This window comes from Danio rerio, chromosome 15 (assembly GCF_049306965.1).
Source record: "Danio rerio strain Tuebingen ecotype United States chromosome 15, GRCz12tu, whole genome shotgun sequence".
NCBI classification, from domain to species: domain Eukaryota; kingdom Metazoa; phylum Chordata; class Actinopteri; order Cypriniformes; family Danionidae; genus Danio; species Danio rerio.
This window is the reverse complement of record NC_133190.1, coordinates 33,485,700-33,503,322: the sequence shown is the minus strand read 5'-3', so window position 1 is coordinate 33,503,322 and position 17,623 is coordinate 33,485,700. Positions and strand designations below refer to the sequence as shown.

The window sequence follows — 17,623 nt, the reverse complement described above, 5'->3', positions numbered from 1 at the left end:
CTGCAGTTAAAATCACAAATCTGTCTTGTAAAAGTAAATTGTAAAATTAATTCCTACAAAAAAAGGAAAATAACTTTAAAATTAACTTAAAAAAAAAAAAAGGCTAGTACTTAACTATGAACTTTTTTCACAGGTCTGCGGCCTACAATCTCCTTTGTGCCTTAACCTGCACCTTCAACCTGAAGATTGAAGGCCAGCTTCTGGAAACGTCTGGCTTGTGCATCCCAGCCAACAACACGCTTTTTATTGTGTCCATTAGCAAAACGCTAGCAGCTAATGAACCCCACCTCACTCTGGAGTTCCTGGAAGAGTGCATCTCAGGATTCAGTAAATCAAGTGAGTGAGGCATACAAACAAATCTACATCAGTCTGTGCATATGTAATGTTGTTTGAAAGTCTGATGTCTGTAAAATAGTTTTTCCTTCATTTAGAAGCAATTCATACTTCTCTTCAGAGACTTCCTTAATGGACATAATTATGGAATTAGCTGAATAACTGGCAACTTTTGGATGAAAACTGTACACCCAAGCAAAATGATGTGTAATAGTGTGTTAAACTCTTAAAATAAAAAATTGTGATAGAAGTATGTTACAAAAGTATGCTAGACTTTTATTTTATATTAATAAATTTTAAATATATTTCAGTGCATCTATTAAGCAGTTATCCTTGATAGTTTTAAAAGTCACAAAACAAGAGTTTTAGTGATAATACGGACATATATAAATATGTTCCCAATAATTACATTTTGCTGGGTTTTTAATGAATAGCTGATTTTGATTAAATAACATTCTTCTTAATTACTAAAATGTATACTAACCTTAAAAATAGAGTCCAGATCCAGAGGAAAAAATGAAAAGGAGCCAGAAATATTTTATTAGTAAAAAATGAAGCAGAATTTGCGAAATACAGGTTGTCTGCAGGGTCTTAAGAAGTCTTAATGTCTTACAATATTAAAAAGTAATTCCTAAGGCCTTGCGTCTTAAATTCACTGAAATATTGTAGGTTGTAGCTAAATTCACTAAAATATTGTAGGTTGTAGCTTAAACAGGTCTGAAGTTTTCCTTTGTGTCATGTAAAGCAATTGCCAAAAATCCAATAATCATTTACCATAAGTTTTATTCATTAATTCTATCTAATTGTCTTCCTTACAATAACATTTGCTTAAAACATACATTTTTTGATTGGGAAACACTTTAAAATAATGGTCCATTAGTTAATGTTGGGTAATCCATTTACTAACATGAAAAACTATTAGTAAATACGTTAGTAATAAATTAGTAATACATTTAATATGGTATTTATTTAACTTTATTAATGTTACTTAATGTTTATTCATTTATTCATTCGTTTTCTTTTTAGCTTAGTCCCTTTATTAATTAGGGGTCGCCACAGCAGGATGAACCGCCAACTTATCCAGCATATGTTTTATGCTGTGGATGCTTTTCCAGCTGCAACCCATCACTGGGAAAATTAGATGTTAATATTATTTTAGTTAAATAACCTTAGTTCATGTCAGTTCATTGTAAATCAAGGTGCATTAACTAATGTTAACAAGCACAACTTTGTATTTTAATAATACATTAGTTAATGTTGAACTATGACTATTAAATGCTTTACAAGATTATTCATACTTTAGTTATTGCTAGTAAATACATTAACTAATGGACCGCTATTCTAAAGTGTTACCATTTATTGCTACCTGGTGAGAACACTTACCCTGACAGACTGTTGTGGATACATTTAGTTTTTTTTGTACTTGTATGCATGTAACTAGAGTTTAGTGGTTTTGACACATTATATAAAAATGTGGCTTAGAAGTAACTAAACTAGATTTTTGTTCAGTGTGACAATTACAAATATTTTCCATTAGAAAAAGTGTTTCTATTCGCATCTTTAGAGTTTAGCCCTGTATAAGTCTGACGTTTTATTCATAAAGGCCTTAAAAAATCTTACATTTGACTTGGTGAAACATGCAGAAATCCTGAAATAAATAAAGCAAGGCCCTAAATCAAGGGATGCATTCAATTAATTAAAAGTGACAGTGAAAACTTTCATATAATTTTATAGACTTTAATATGTTGTCAATTTCAATGTCAATTAAATACTTTTTTTACTGTTTTCTATTTATATTTAAAGAATACAAGAAATGTATGACTAAAAAAAATGTATCACAGTTAAAAAAAAAAAAATCAAGAAACTCAACATTTTTATACTTTAAAAAAAAAAAAAAAAACAGGAGATTTTGGAGTTAGGACTCCTGAAAATTCAGCTATACCAATTACATTTTGAAATATGTAAAAATACAAAAGTTATTCGATATTCTAATAATATTTTACTGTTGTACATATGTTTTGTGTTTGTTTTTGATCAAATGCATATAGCCCTAGCAAACATATAAGACTTAACATATCACACAAACCTCAGACTTTGTACAATTGTGTAATAGTATTATTTATTTAGATAAAGATGATGGCATTTTCAAACCAACTGTTTGTCATGCATTACAAACATGCTCCATATTCTCTTTTTAGGTATAGAGCTGAAGCATCTGTGTCTAGAATATATGACTCCTTGGCTCCGTAATTTGGTGCGCTTTTGCAAACACAATGATGACGCCAAACGGCAGCGTGTCACGGCCATCCTGGACAAGCTTATTACTATGACCATCAACGAGAAGCAGATGTACCCCTCCATACAGGCCAAGATATGGGGCAGCTTGGGTCAGGTAGGCCCTTTAAAGTTTTCACCAACTTCATTAAATGAATCTAATTTTAAGAGCTTGTTCCAAAGTTTGAAACCGACATTGCAATGATTGATGCCTTCACCACCCCTCTATTTTTCCACAGTAATTCTTCAGAATCTCTTTAGTCAGCAGTTAAAGAGTGCACCATTTTGTGTTCCTAGATCACAGACCTGCTTGATGTGGTGTTGGACAGCTTTATAAAGACCAGCGCTACTGGCGGTTTAGGATCCATCAAAGCTGAAGTGATGGCTGACACTGCTGTAGCTTTGGCGTCAGGAAATGTCAAACTGGTCTCCAGCAAGGTATGAGCTCTTTAGTCACTCTATTATGTTCAAAAAAACCTTTAAATAGTGATTTTGCAGATAAAGTTGCGCGATATTGGGAAAAAACTGAGATTGGGATCTTTTATTTTTCTGCAATATTGAGGATACTTTAACCAGATGAAATGACTAGCTCTATTTAGAAATAATTTATTATTTTACATTGTTTAGGATGATTTTTGTAGGAAAGTGCATCTGCACCTGTATAAAATAAACCAATCACAAGCATTGATAAATGAAGTAGAGCAAAAATACAAATAAAATAAACCGTATTTCATAGTTTTCTGCTAGTAATCAGTTTGACATAATATTGACTTGCAATATTGTGCTCTAATGCAATAATATTGACTTGCAATATTATGCTGACTTGCAATGAATGATTTAGACTAGAGCATTGAAAATGCAGCTGAACCAAAGCCATAAAGCAAACTGTTAGTTTTCTTTGCATTATAGTAACAGAAAATATGCTATGAAAATAATTTTGTGCTTCCACAATATTATTTACTGTTATTATGTCTTCTGAATTTGAAACATTCATGGTATTGTGTTGTCTAAACATGAATATAAACTAGTATATAAGTGAATGTGAATATAACATTTTGACCTTAAAGGGTCACGAAACACCAAAACACATTTTTTGAGCTGTTGACAGTCATATATGTGTCCCACACTGCTAAAAACACTATTAGGACACCTATATTTCACTAAAAAGTGTAAATTGGTTGTTTTTGCGTTATTTCAAGCAAATTCGTACTTCCTGTTTGAAACGAATTTTTGAAGCTGCGTCACGGTCATGACATAATAGCGTTGTATTCCAGCGTGCAGACTGGGCGTCTGTGCCAGAGTGTGCCTTATTACGTCTTACAGTGTGATGCATTAATGCATGAGTAAGGGTTGGTTCAAACCAATCAGCGCGCTCTATTGTGCAACTTCATTAATATTCATTAGTGTCACCGTCTTTACACCACAGAGACGCCACGTTGTGTTGGCAAAACAAGCGTGAAGTGTTGCTTTTACAGTTTGCTGCCATTAAGTTTCGTTTTCATTTTCTCTCTGTGAGAGCTTATCTGGATCACGTGTGGATTACAGTGTACGCGACGCTCAACAACAATAATTTACGTGTCTAAGGAGGATTATTGTTTACCTGAGAGCTGTTCTCATCTGCAAACGCTAAAATCCGGATTCCGGATGTAGTCTTCTCTTCATAAAGACGCGGCTCTAGTTGCTGGTGATTGTCCTGTCTCCACAGATTTGGTAAGTGAGCGACCAGTGCTCTTTGTATATTCAGTTTGTTCGTATCAAATAAGTTAACTATTGCATTGAGTGCAAACATGTTAGCACCGCATTTTGTGACCGGAATAACACACGCGGCTTTCGGACGCTACCTGCCGTGTGCATCTAAGTTTCCGGGAAATGCTGAGTTTTTTTTTCTGTCATTCGCCGTGCGGTATCAAACATTGCATGAAAAATAAACTCATAGAGCAGACCTTCGAATCAAATATCTCATTTGTCGCGAGGGGCATGAATGAATTCCCTGAATGAAAGAGCCAAACTGCAGTTAAAGTCCAACATTTAATAATTTGGCAAATAATTCGACTACAGATGTCCATGTAGGTTAAACACCATCGCTTTCTCCTGTGTATTTTGACAAACTCGCGCGTGCCCAAATAGACACTCCCACACCCTCCCACTTTAGTTTCTCCGACACTCCCCCCTAAACAGAGCTGGACACCCCCACTTTTCTGACTTTTTCCAAAGAAGAGGTGTGAAAACACCCTGCTGAAACGAGGGGGTTTCATGGCCCTTTAAAATGGTTTTGAAAAAATTTAAAAGCTGCTTTTATACTTTAAAACTGGACAAAAGTAGTAAAAATACTGTGGAAAATTCCTTTCTCAATTAAAAATCATTTAGGAAATATTTGAAAAAGAAAAGGAAATTCAGAGGAGGGCTAATAATTTTAATTTTAACTGTATACATAAATACAGAGAATGTCTGATTGCTTTAAACCGACATGAAATGCTCACAGTCAAAGGCCTTATAAACACATGCTGATGATAAACTTGAAGTTTGTACATAGGTTTTTTTATTTATTTATTTTTTAAAATTTTTTTACTGTGGCTGCTGGTCAGCTATAATACCTACTTGACATTGCAGATCCTGCGATGTGATTTTTGCGAATGCATACATTGTAATATTGATGCAGAAACTATATATTGTACAGCTCTAATATATGTTTTAACTTGATGCTGTGTTTGACATTACCACAGTAATAGAAGCATCTCAGTTCGATTGTACTGAAATATTAAGTTGCTGCATTGCTGACTTGCAATGAATGATTTAGACTTGAGCATTGAAAATGCAGCAGAACCAAAACCATAAAGCATACTGTTCGTTTTCTTTGCACTGTAGTAACAGAAAATATGCATGAAAATAATTTTGTGCTTCCACCAAATATTAGTTACTGTTATTATCTCTTCTGAATTTGAAACATTCATGGTATTGTGTTGTCTAAACATAAATATAAACTAGTATATAAATGACTGTGAATATAACATTTTGGTTTTTTTATCAATTGATCTTTTTTGGTCAAAATTCTATTAAAAATTGGTAAAATAAATATCACAATTAATTTGTTACACAGAATTTCCAGATGATCTATTTTTGTCCACAGCTATTTAATATAACATTAAAATATTAGATATTTATCTAATTTTGCATCTAAATATGCAGATTAAAATCACCCTAAAACCACTTGTAATTTATATTAAATGTGCATTTTAAATATAATTTGATCTAATAGTTTGGTTGAAATGTATTACAATTAAAATAGTAAATTCTTTTACAATTAAACTTAATATTTCAATATTAACCATACATCAAACCTGTTTTTTTTTTATTGCCATGCCTGTTGCTAAGACAAAGATTCTAAATAAACTTGTAGTCCACTTACACAGTTTTAAACAGACTTCGACTTACCGCTTAAAGTGTTTCTGGCTCTTGTGTTCCTCAATCATTCCTCTTGTGATCTTATCCAGGCTGACTAGCTCTTCTACCCAACATCTATTATCCTAAGTGTTGTGCACAAATGCCCAATTTGTACGTTTGTGCACAGACAGACAATAGTTTAGCCAGCAGGGCAGTTGCTCCTATTATATGGGCAACTGTTAGTCATTACGCTCAATGGACGTCATTGTCAGACACTTGGCTGGAAGGAGAGCCATATTTGTGACTCTGATAACTTAACGGTTTTGATCTTTATGGTTTTTAATGGATGAAGTTACTTTAACTGGCTGTTTTTTAACTAGTTGAGCAGTTTTAGCTCTTTTCCTAAATGATCAGCTCTGCTAAAAAGTCAAATATTGTTTGGTTGACATGTGCCAGCCACTGCTGATGTCACAGCAGGCAACACAAGAGCAGGCTTTGTCCAGTTGTTGCGTCTGCTTTTCTAAGACTCCTAGCAGCAGGACTCTGAGGTTAAATGAGGGACCAAGTATAGTCTAACTGACAGAGCAAATGATGCTATAATGCATGTCACTGTAAAGACACATTGTCTGGATTCTGTTTTGTATTGGTGTACTTAAGCATTTGAGTTTTGTTTGAAATGGTAAATTGTGCCGTTTTGGAAAGAGCCTTGTCAGTATTTTGATAACTTTTTTGCAAAATAAACTTGTTGCCCCATATTGCTTTTTCCTAATGATTAAAATAAATAGTGCTTGTTAAAATGTTAAAAAGCATAGTCAAAGCAATGAGCAATAGGATGAACTTCAGCATTACACTAATTGATTTGAAGCAAGAAAATAAGAGCATGACATTTAGTATGAATATGAAAAGTACAATGGAACAAAACTGTGAACTGAACAGCTTTGCTGATGGAAAGGAACTACAATCCCATAATAAAGCATTGCAAAATTATACAATCAAATTTAAACAATTTAATTGAACATTTGTGATAAATTAGTGCTGGGCAATATGGCAAAAATGCGGTCTCGATAATTATTTTCTATATTAAATGATAATGATATATATATATATATATATATATATATATATATATATATATATATATATATATATATATATATATATATATATATATATATATATATATATCTCCATATTAGTTGTTAATGCTTCCACTTTTAAAAGAGTATCCCAAGCATGACTGAAGGCAGATACTGCTGGCGGGAAAGTGAAATGAGCATGCTAAACAATACTGGGTGATGCAGCATGATCTAATTTTGGCCAATAATCTTCGGCGACCAAATATCCAGTGAATCTTTAGTAATAACACAATTACAGATTCCTGTTGTTTCATATTTCTGCTATGTGATTATCTCTTAGTATCAATATTGAGTGTCCAGAGCTTATCATTGTTATCGATTATTAATGTGATTCGATATGATATTGTTTATATGATACCGGCCCAGCCCTATGAAAAATGTCTAATTTATTTAAAGTTCTTATTTGTTTATACATAGAAACTATATATTGGCAAAATATGCATATAAACACCTGTTTAGGTATTTTGATTCTATATAGCTAAAGATCCATTTTGGCGTGCTTTTCTCACTGCAACTCTGTGAAACTGAAATGCAGATTTCCTGAAATGTAGATTTCCTGCACAAATATCGCTATTAAATATTTCTTAATGCCAGTTAACACTCTTAGACTCACAACAGGTCTTACTATAAAGCACACCAGTAATTGTCCTTACAGAAAAAAAGAATGGAGTTTTTACTTCTGGAGCGTCTGTCGCTCTTAAAGGGATAGTTCATCCAAAAATGAAAATTCTGTCATCATTTACTCACCCTTAACTTGTTCCAAATGTGTTTGGGTTTCTTTATTCTATTAAGTAAAACAACAACAAAAAGGTGTCGTGAAGAAAACTGGTTGTTATTTGGGCCATGTCTGCATGTATATGGGTATTTTTATAAACCGCTTTTCCTGTTTCTGTTTTTAATTTAAAAAAATTTTTTTTTTTATCTGTCAACATGAAAACACAAAAATGCACTGTGATGCATGTTTAGGACATGCTGCATCAACAGATGGCAATAATGACACTTTTATAACCATGTATTTTAGCAATTAAATTGCATACATGTCAATGCATATGTGTGAACAGAGACAGATTGTGGGGATGCAAACAATGCAAAATATGCAATGCGTTTGCCGTGATCATGTGGAATCTGTCTCATTTGCATCTTTTGCATATGATGTGAACCCAGTAGTGTTGTCCAGTCAGAAAGAAGAAAATGCTTCTGTTTTTGTGTGGACAAACCACAAAACTGTGTACAAAAAACTGTTGTGTTTAAAGTACCTGTGTTCCTGTCACAGTGCCTGACTTTAATGGTATTTGTTTACCTGCAACTGACTACCAGTACCCTATTACTTTGTGTGTGTGTGTGTGTGTGTGTGTGTGTGTGTGTGTGTGTGTGTTCATCAAAGAAAAGTCCCTAAAAGGTTTGGATCCACTTGAGGATGAGTTGATGATGAAAAAGTGGTGGTTGATGCCTTTTAACTGCATATTCGTCTCATTGAAGCTAAAATGTCAAGTAAAGTCAGAGTGTTTAATGTAACAGTACTTGCTTTGCTAAATTTGTGTCTCAGGTGATTGGCCGAATGTGTAAGATCATCGACAAGACGTGTCTGTCTCCCACTCCGACCCTTGAGCAGCACCTCATGTGGGACGACATCGCCATCCTGGCCCGGTACATGCTCATGCTGTCCTTCAACAACTCTCTGGACGTGGCCGCTCATCTGCCATACCTGTTCCACGTCGTCACCCTGCTGGTGGCCACGGGCCCTCTCTCGCTGCGTGCATCAACACACGGCCTGGTCATCAACATCATTCACTCGCTCTGCACATGCTCACAACTCAACTTCAGTGGTAAGGAGCCACAAAAAAAAGCATTATTTAAAGAAATAGATCAAAATTAAAACGGTCTCATATTTGGAATAGTTAAAGGGTTAGTTCACTCAAAGATGAAATATAATAGTTTTTCTTCTGTTAAACAAAAATAAGGTATTTTGAAGATTTTTTTTTATTTTGTTCTTACAATCAATGTCAATGACTGCTGGTTTCCAACATTCTTCAGGATATCTTTCTTTGTATTATATTGAAGAAAGAACTTCATACATGTTTATAACCACTTGAATGTGATTGTGTTCATTGTGATTCAATTTGATTCTGATTGCATCACTTGGTAAATGGTAAGTCTTTTACAGCGATCGAGAGTTTATACTTTTGATTAAAACATCAGCATAATATTGTAATGTGTATTTATATAGAGCATGTAACGTGTATAGCCATACACCCTAAGCGCTTCACGATCATGATGGCAGGCAGCCTCTCCTCACCATCGCCAGTGTGCAGCATCCACTTGGATGGCAGCCACAGGACATCAGCGCCAGTGCGCTCGCCACACACCAGCTATTAATGGAGTTAAAGAGACAGTGATTGAGGCAATTCTATCTAAGTGATAGATGGAGATGATTTGGGAGGCCATGATGGGGAGAATTTGACCAAGACACTGGAGTTACACCCCTACTCTTTATGAGAAGTGCTATGGATTTTTAATGACCATAGAGTCAGGACCTCTGTTTAACGTCTCATCCGAAGGTGGAGCTCACTGACAGTATAGTGTCCCCTTCACTGTACTGGGGCATTAAGACTTACACAGGTTTATCGCCCCCTGCTGGCCTCACTAACACCACTTCCGACAGCAACCTGGTCTTCCCATGTAGTCTCCCATCCAGGTACTGACCAGGCTCAGCCCTGCTTGGCTTCAGTGAGTAACCAGTCTTGGGCTGCAGGTTGATATGGCTGAATCACATAGTTCACTTATTATTGCAATTCATCCATTAAAGCCTCTAAAGTCTTCTATCCTCAAGTCAAGTCTATTCATAACATTGCTTTTATAATAATGGTAGATCCATAAAACAAGTTTAACAAGCATGTAAGGAATGATCACAGTCCATGTTTTTTTAGCATATGCTTTATGAGAACTTATGTCAAACGCAATAACATGGCCTTGGCATAAAAGTATAAAATATTTGCATAGTATTTTATGAATATTTTTTCATATATTAATTAATTGAAAACTCTATGAATCATAAATACATTAAAAACAGTAGGTAACATATAATATACATATCTATGTACGTATATTCAATCTCTATAGTATACATAAGGTACTTTTTAAACTACAATTTGTTCCACTTCCACCTAATTAAAGAGAACAAAACAGAATAAAAAAAACCACAAAAACAACCACATCAACTAAATAACAGTATTTCAAGAGTTCACACTTAGCTGAGGATTGATATCAGAGCTTGTTTGGCATGCTGTCCAGGGAGAGAGCCCTGAGCTTATAAGATCCTCAAGCCCTGGGCTCCCTCACGGTAGCAGGGCGAGTGATGAGTTTGAGCTCAGGTAGATCTCTATGAACTCCCCTGACTTATTTCTGGCTAACGACAGATATAGGAATGGCTAATTTGTATTTGGATGTGGGAGGAAGCCGAGGGTAACCCACGCCAGCACATGGAGAACATGTAGACACAAATGTCAACTGGTTCAGTAGGGACTTTGACCTGTGACATTCTTGCTGTGAGGCAACAGTGCTAATTGCTGGGCCGCCATGTCACCCAATCTAGAAAGGAGGGGGAGTAGGGGTGGGAGGGGGCATTCTTCAAGACGAAGACACTGAGATAAGAAACTCTGGTTATTTATAGTGAGCTAGGAATCATCTGATTCGTGAATCGTGTTCGCTAATGTCAGATCAGCCGTGGACAAGCAAGTGATCCTCTCGAAAGTAATTATTAATTATTAATATTAAAAAGCTTTCCAAAGTTTTCACAGAGCTGGGGTTGCGGCTGGAAGGGCATCCGCGGTGTAAAAACATGCTGGATAAATTGGCGGTTCATTCCGCAGTGGCAACCCCGGATTAATAAAGGGACTAAGCCGACAAAAAAATGAATGAATGAATAAATGAGCTTTCCAAAGTAATTTCATTATTCAAATCTGCAATAAAGACTTTTATTTTTTAAGATTTAAAAATATATTTTGGGACTGCACCATGATCTTGTGATAGATATGCCTGGCAAGATTTTTGGCATATAAACATTAAATGACTCTTTTTGAGAGTGTCTTCTGTAAGTCATTCTAAAATGTTTAATACCAAAACCAAGTTAAGCAAAACACTATTCAAATCTGGATTACACTTTTTTTGTCTGCTTCTATATCTTACACAGAACTGCCACTCTTATATTATGCAATGCTGATTTATCATTTGCTTGACATCCGAGTGTTTTAGCATGACATGATCTCTCTGATTTTTGCTGTTTTGCTTCTGTAGAGGAGACTAAACAGGTGCTGCGCCTGAGTCTGACTGAGTTCTCCCTGCCCAAGTTCTACCTGCTGTTCGGCATCAGTAAGGTCAAATCTGCGGCGGTCATCGCTTTCCGTTCCAGCTACAGAGACCGCTCATTCTCTCCAGGCTCTTATGAGAGAGAGACATTTGCTCTGTCTTCCCTGGAAACAGTCACGGAGGCTCTTTTGGAGATCATGGAGGTTTGTTTACAATGTTTACAACACATACTATTCATTGCGTTGTTACATGTGTGTGGTTACACCAGTATTACACAAGTAAATACTATCTACCTGTGTGTATGTACACTGTAGTTACATACTACTTACACATCTAGTTAACAAGTAAGTCCAGTAAGTAACATGTAAGCAAGACTTAATATAAAGTGGGACCAAATATTTCAAACAGGGTAGATTGACCTCTTGTTGTTTTATTGCTTTCCTAATTGCTTAGTCATATTTCAGCATCCATACTAAAATTATAACAGATTTTTGGATAAAAAAAAAAACTGTTTCAAAGATGAGCATTGACATCTAACTACGTTACCTGATGTGCTGGAAGATTTTCAGAGGGTGTGCTAAGGACAGGCGCACAAAGATACTTTTGTATCAAATCTAGGACTGCACAATTAATCGAAAAAAAGATTGGGGACTCGACCCTACACACGATCTTAATTTTACTTTTCTACGATTCAGCCTATTAAATTTTCGAGGTCAGGAGAGAAGCGTAAAGGCAGTCGCACAAGTCTTCACATTGTTTTATATACATTGCTCAGCAACATGGGCTCTTCCAAATGGTGTTAAGTGACACATACTGTATTTTTAAGGTATAATTCACCCAAAAATGTAATTTCTGTCTTAATGTAATGACATATTCGCGGCTGTGAAATCACACATGAGCTGAAGCACTGTTTGTTTACTATCAAGTGGGCGTGCGCGTATCCCCAAAGATGTCTACTTAAATGAACATTTTACTTTACTTTAGTGTTTAACCATATGTTTGAGAAATAGCAATAATATTATCCTTCTCAGATTAACCTTTATTTTACATCTACAAAATTGTGAGAAAATCGTGATCTTGATTTTAAGCTAAAAAAAAACATGTGATTCTCATTTTAGCCAAAATCATGCAGCCCTGTTTAAATCACCCATTTATTGCAAAACATTGGGATTTAGACACTTGTAATATTTCAATAATTCCAATATATGTTTTGTGGACTTTTGAGTTTACTTGATAGCTATGAAAAAGTGAACTTAATTTAATACTTGCACAACAATCTTTGTGACGTTAAACTTAAGTAACTATATAAAATAAATATAGAATATATATAAAACCATATATCAGAGTCTAAATAGCTGAAGCTGTTTACATATTTAGTTTGTTACATATTTTCATAATACATAAACATTCAGTTTGTTTTGCAGTTTGTTTTGTCTGAGGCACAAGCTGTAAACAATCTATGTTATTTTAAAGCACTATAGAAAAAAGATCAAGACTCCACCCTGATCTGGATAGGGGGCGGGGTGCAGCAGCACATTTGCATTTAAAGACATTCATTTTTTTTTCGGCTTGGTCCCTTTATTAATCCGGGGTTGCCACAGCGGAATGAACCGCCAACTTATCCAGCACATTTCTAAGCAGCGGATACCCTTCCAGCCGCAACCCATGTCTGGGAAACATTCACACACACTCATTCACACTCTCACACTACGGACAATTTATCCTACCTAATTCACCTGTACCACATGTCTTTGGACTGTGGGGGAAACCAGAGCACCCGGGGAAACCCATGCGATCACGGGGAGAACATGCAAACTCCACACAGAAACGCCAACTGACCCAGCCGAGGCTCGAACCAGCGACCTTCTTGCTATGAGACGACAGCACTACCTACTGCACCACTTCGTCGCCCATTTAAAGACATATTTTACCTAAAACAGTCATGCACAGGATAGTATAACAATTGATTTGTTAAATATTTCAAGCTGAAATTACACAGGCCTTTTCTTGGACACTTCAGACTTGGAGGACACGTATTGTAAAATGGAATAATAGGATCCTCTTTAAGTCTAATGTACACTTTATTAAATTTACAACTTATTTAATGTATTTATTTTTACTCAGGCCTGCATGAGGGACATTCCTGGATGCAAATGGCTAGATCAGTGGACTGAATTGGCGCAAAAGTGAGTTGAAAACATTTTATGAGTGTTTTGTGAAACTGTAAACCACATTTCAATCATATTTAAATAACTAACTGTCATCTCCACTGTTGGATAGGTTTGCGTTCCAGTATAACCCCTCTCTTCAGCCTCGGGCGCTGGTGGTGTTCGGCTGCATCAGTAAACGAGTGACTCACGGACAGCTAAAGCAGATCATTCGTATTCTCAGTAAAGCCAGTCCTCTACTCAGCATTGATCGGGTAAGCTCTGTCTCAGATTCTCTCTCTTAGACTGCCTCATTTTAGATTTGATTCTAGTTTGGTGGCATTGATCGTTTTTGGAAAATGACTCAACTGATATTTATGTTGTAATGTGGTCTGCTGACTTTTACTTCATTGATAATGCTTTTAAATACCATATCTTTGCACTACTCAGAACTTAAGATTCCAGTTAATAGACTTTCATAGCCATTAGCATTACAGTCTTAGCATTAAAGGGATAGTTCATCCAAAAATGAAAATTTATTCACTATTTACTCATACTCTGTTGCAAATCTTTATAAGTTTCATTCTCTTGTTGAACACTAAAGAAGATATTTTGAAGAAAGCTGAAAGTATGTAAGCAGTGACTTCCATAGTAAGAAAAACAAATACTATGAAAGTAAATAGTTAGATTTTCAACATTTTTCAAAACATCTTATTACGTGTTCAACAAAAGAAAATGTAAAAAAAAAAAAAGGGTCAAATTTAGTTGAGATTTAGTAGTTTGTCTTTTTTTTTTTTTTTTTTTTTGCAATAACTCATTTTAATATATTATATTATTATTCCTAAAGATGTTAGATAACTAAACTTTTATTTTAATGGATATAATAAAACTGTTTTCTTTAAATGCACCAAAATTGATTGTCTAAATGCACTAAGAAATAGATACAAATATTAATTTTCAAAATGGGCTGTACTCATTTATGCTGATCCCTGTATGTTGTCCATATTAACTGAGAAACAATTGTCCTATATCCTCATTGTAGAAGTATGGCTATATGCTGCCTGTAGATAGTGACTGTGTGCAGAATGCAGTGTGCTAGTCTAACTGCTGTAGTGTCATTCTCTCTGTCTGTTTGCTGGCTCTGTCTCGCTCCGCCGCACCGTCTGATTAATGCTGTTCCTGCACAGGGGCTGGAGAGCTGCTTAAAGGGCCCAGATAATTACAACAGCCAGGTTCTCATCGAAGCCACAGTCATCGCTCTCACCAAACTACAGCCTCTCCTCGATCAGGTGCACCATTCAATTATCAAAACATCAGCCGTTATTACCTCTGCAGCATTGTTTCCATTTACTTCTCTCGCTCTGTGCATGTTTGAGTGTTTAGGGAAATGGTTTTGTAATTCAGTTTGGTGGTGCAGAAATTACACGCGTGGTAATCTACTAATGTTTATGACACATGTAAGAAATGCTCAATTTGTGATCCTTGTTTTCAATTCAATTCAGCTTTATTTGTATAGCGCTTTTACAATGTAGATTGTGTCAAAGCAGCTTCACATAAATGGTTATTTGGTTATCTCATTACTGAGAGTCCAAACACTGAAGAGCAAATTCATCGATGTGTTGATCAAATATTTCTGGAACTAAAACTGCTGTATGGATTATTTTAGTTTGGAATTTATAATGAAAAAAATGCAGAATTTCTTAATTATATCCAAAATGATTTAATCCTAATTAAAATAAAATTCTGCTCCATCTATCCATCCATCCATCTATCCATGTATCCATCTATCCATCTGTCTGTCTGTCTATCTTTCTGTCTATCTATAAATTACACAGTTGATAATCTACTAATGTTTATGACACATGCAAGAAACACTCAATTTATGATCCTTATTGATAAAATATTCTGAAAACAGAGGCACTGAAACTCCTGTTTGGACTCTTATAATTTCTAATGAAAAATGCAGAATTTCTTAATTATATCCAAAAGGGGGCTTTAATGATTAATTAATTTAAAAATTCTTTGTAATTTAAGTGCTTTTTTAATACTTTAAGCATGAAACCAAATAGAGGGAGAAAATAATGACAGATCTTCTGAAATTCACAGCTAAAATGGTTTTCTGTTTGTAACTCATTTAATTAAATCAAAGGAGATTACATTTAAATTAAGTTCTTACAAATGTATAAAGTTTATTTATCGATGTTTAATTGTATCTATTTTTCTTGCTTTAGTTACTAATTAATTTAAAAAAAATAATTTTATTACTAGTCACAATTATCAGAAAACAAGGCCTAAAACAGATATTTGTAGTGAAATTACAAGGCCCATATGTGTGTTTGTCTGACCCTTTAGGATTCTCCTATGCATAAAGCTCTGTTCTGGGTGGCCGTGGCCGTGCTTCAGTTGGATGAAGTGAATCTGTACTCCGCCGGCACTGCCTTACTGGAGCAGAACCTGCACACACTGGACAGCCTCCGAGTGTTTAATGATAAGGTGGGCGACTGAAATCATTTAAGGCCTGCTTCTAGCTATTATTAATCGTGTTTAGGTTATCTGAAATGGTCAGCCAAGATGCATTACAATCTGAAAGATCTAACTCATCTTTGTGCCTTATGAAAAGTAAAAGTTGTGTTGAGTACGAAATAGCAAAGTATGAATACCTTTCAATGTGCACTTTTACTGACCACACATTTTACAAGGTATCTCCTATCATTGTTTTAACAGTCATCTTTCTTCACTTTAAAGGATAGTTCTGAACGTTTATGAATTTCTTCTGTTTTCGGTTGTACTTTTTTTTGTTACTTTTTTTTGTTACAAAAGCCAACAAAAGTTCAATGTGAGAGGGAGAAAAAACATGCAACTAAGAAATGGATGGTAGATACTTCAGAAAATAGGCCTGAATTATTTATTTATTTATTTATTTGTTTATTTTTTAAGTGTTTGGTGATTTTCTGACATTGAACAAAATTTTCTCAGGGGAGCAGTAGGTAATGTTGTTGATCATATGGTTTGTGGATGCTGAGTGAGATGATATTCTGTTAATCAATATACATTTTTTTCCAGCCAAAAGTATGAAGTATTTTTTAATGATGAGATGCATCTAGTAGTTCAGTGTATCCTAATATCCAGATTCTAGGATCATGACTGAGTTGGATAGCTATAATTTTTGATGCTATGTCAACTATATATTCAAAACAAGATATTTTAAAAAATGTTGAGAAAAAACTGCTATTTACAGCCCTAGTAGAAGCAAAAAAAATCTATGGAAGTCAATGGCTGTTTCTTCCCAAAATTCTTTTAGTATATCTTTCTGTGTGATCAAAATAGAACAAAACTCAGGTTCGAAACTAATGGAGAGATGGTAAATGGTGACAGAATGTACTTTTTTTTGGTGGGTTATACCTTTAGGGCCTACTCACACTTTGCCATCCGTACCGTGCCCAGGCCCGTTTCCCGGATCGTTTGAGAAGTGTGAGTGCACTGAATCGGGCTCAAGCACAGTTCACTTGGCCGGCCCTGGCCCGGTTGGAAGAGGTGTGATATCTCTAAATGAGTTTTGACTAGTCACAATTGTAATTAGAGATATCTCTAAATGAATTTTGACTAGTCAAAAGTCCAATTCAAGATATCTACAACAGTAATTCGACTATTAGTAAATTATTTAGTAAATTAATTAATTATCTTCAAATATATTTGTAAATATCTCTAAATATGACGAATTAAAGATATCTCCAAATGTATTATGACTAGTAAAAACTCAGTTAGAGATATCTCTAATTACAATTGTTACTAGTCAAAATTCATTTGGAGATATCTCTAATTATAATTGTGACTAGTCAAAACTCATTTAGAGATATCTGCAAATATTTTTCAATGGAAGTCAATGGAGGAATATGACTAGTCGTAATATATTTGCAGATATCTCCAATCTGATTTGGTACTAGTACAATTGTAATTGCAGATATCTCTAATTGTCATTCTGAGCGGTCGAATTATAATTATGACTAGTCAAAATATAATTAGAGATATCTCTAAATATATTTATGG

General features: G+C 34.9%; 2 protein-coding genes across 38 annotated transcripts in view; one reads left to right on the top strand and one right to left on the bottom strand.

Annotated features, from left to right (window-relative positions):
* The window catches only part of or40a1 (odorant receptor, family 40, subfamily A, member 1), a 617,996-nt gene that overhangs the window by 443,625 nt on the left and 156,748 nt on the right, over positions 1-17,623 (bottom strand). The gene's annotated exons all lie outside the window — the stretch shown is intronic.
* The window catches only part of nf1a (neurofibromin 1a), a 123,031-nt gene that overhangs the window by 81,663 nt on the left and 23,745 nt on the right, over positions 1-17,623 (top strand). For all 36 annotated transcript variants that reach the window (XR_012390931.1, XR_012390929.1, XR_012390932.1 and 33 more), the window contains 9 exons: positions 134-336; positions 2,532-2,725; positions 2,905-3,045; positions 8,671-8,950; positions 11,418-11,632; positions 13,554-13,615; positions 13,710-13,851; positions 14,764-14,865; positions 15,929-16,069. Coding sequence is in view for 22 of the 36 variants with exons in the window: in XM_073923827.1 (XP_073779928.1) it covers positions 134-336; positions 2,532-2,725; positions 2,905-3,045; positions 8,671-8,950; positions 11,418-11,632; positions 13,554-13,615; positions 13,710-13,851; positions 14,764-14,865; positions 15,929-16,069 (1,480 nt within the window). In the remaining 14 variants the exon portion in view is untranslated. The remainder of the gene's footprint in view (positions 1-133; positions 337-2,531; positions 2,726-2,904; positions 3,046-8,670; positions 8,951-11,417; positions 11,633-13,553; positions 13,616-13,709; positions 13,852-14,763; positions 14,866-15,928; positions 16,070-17,623) is intronic.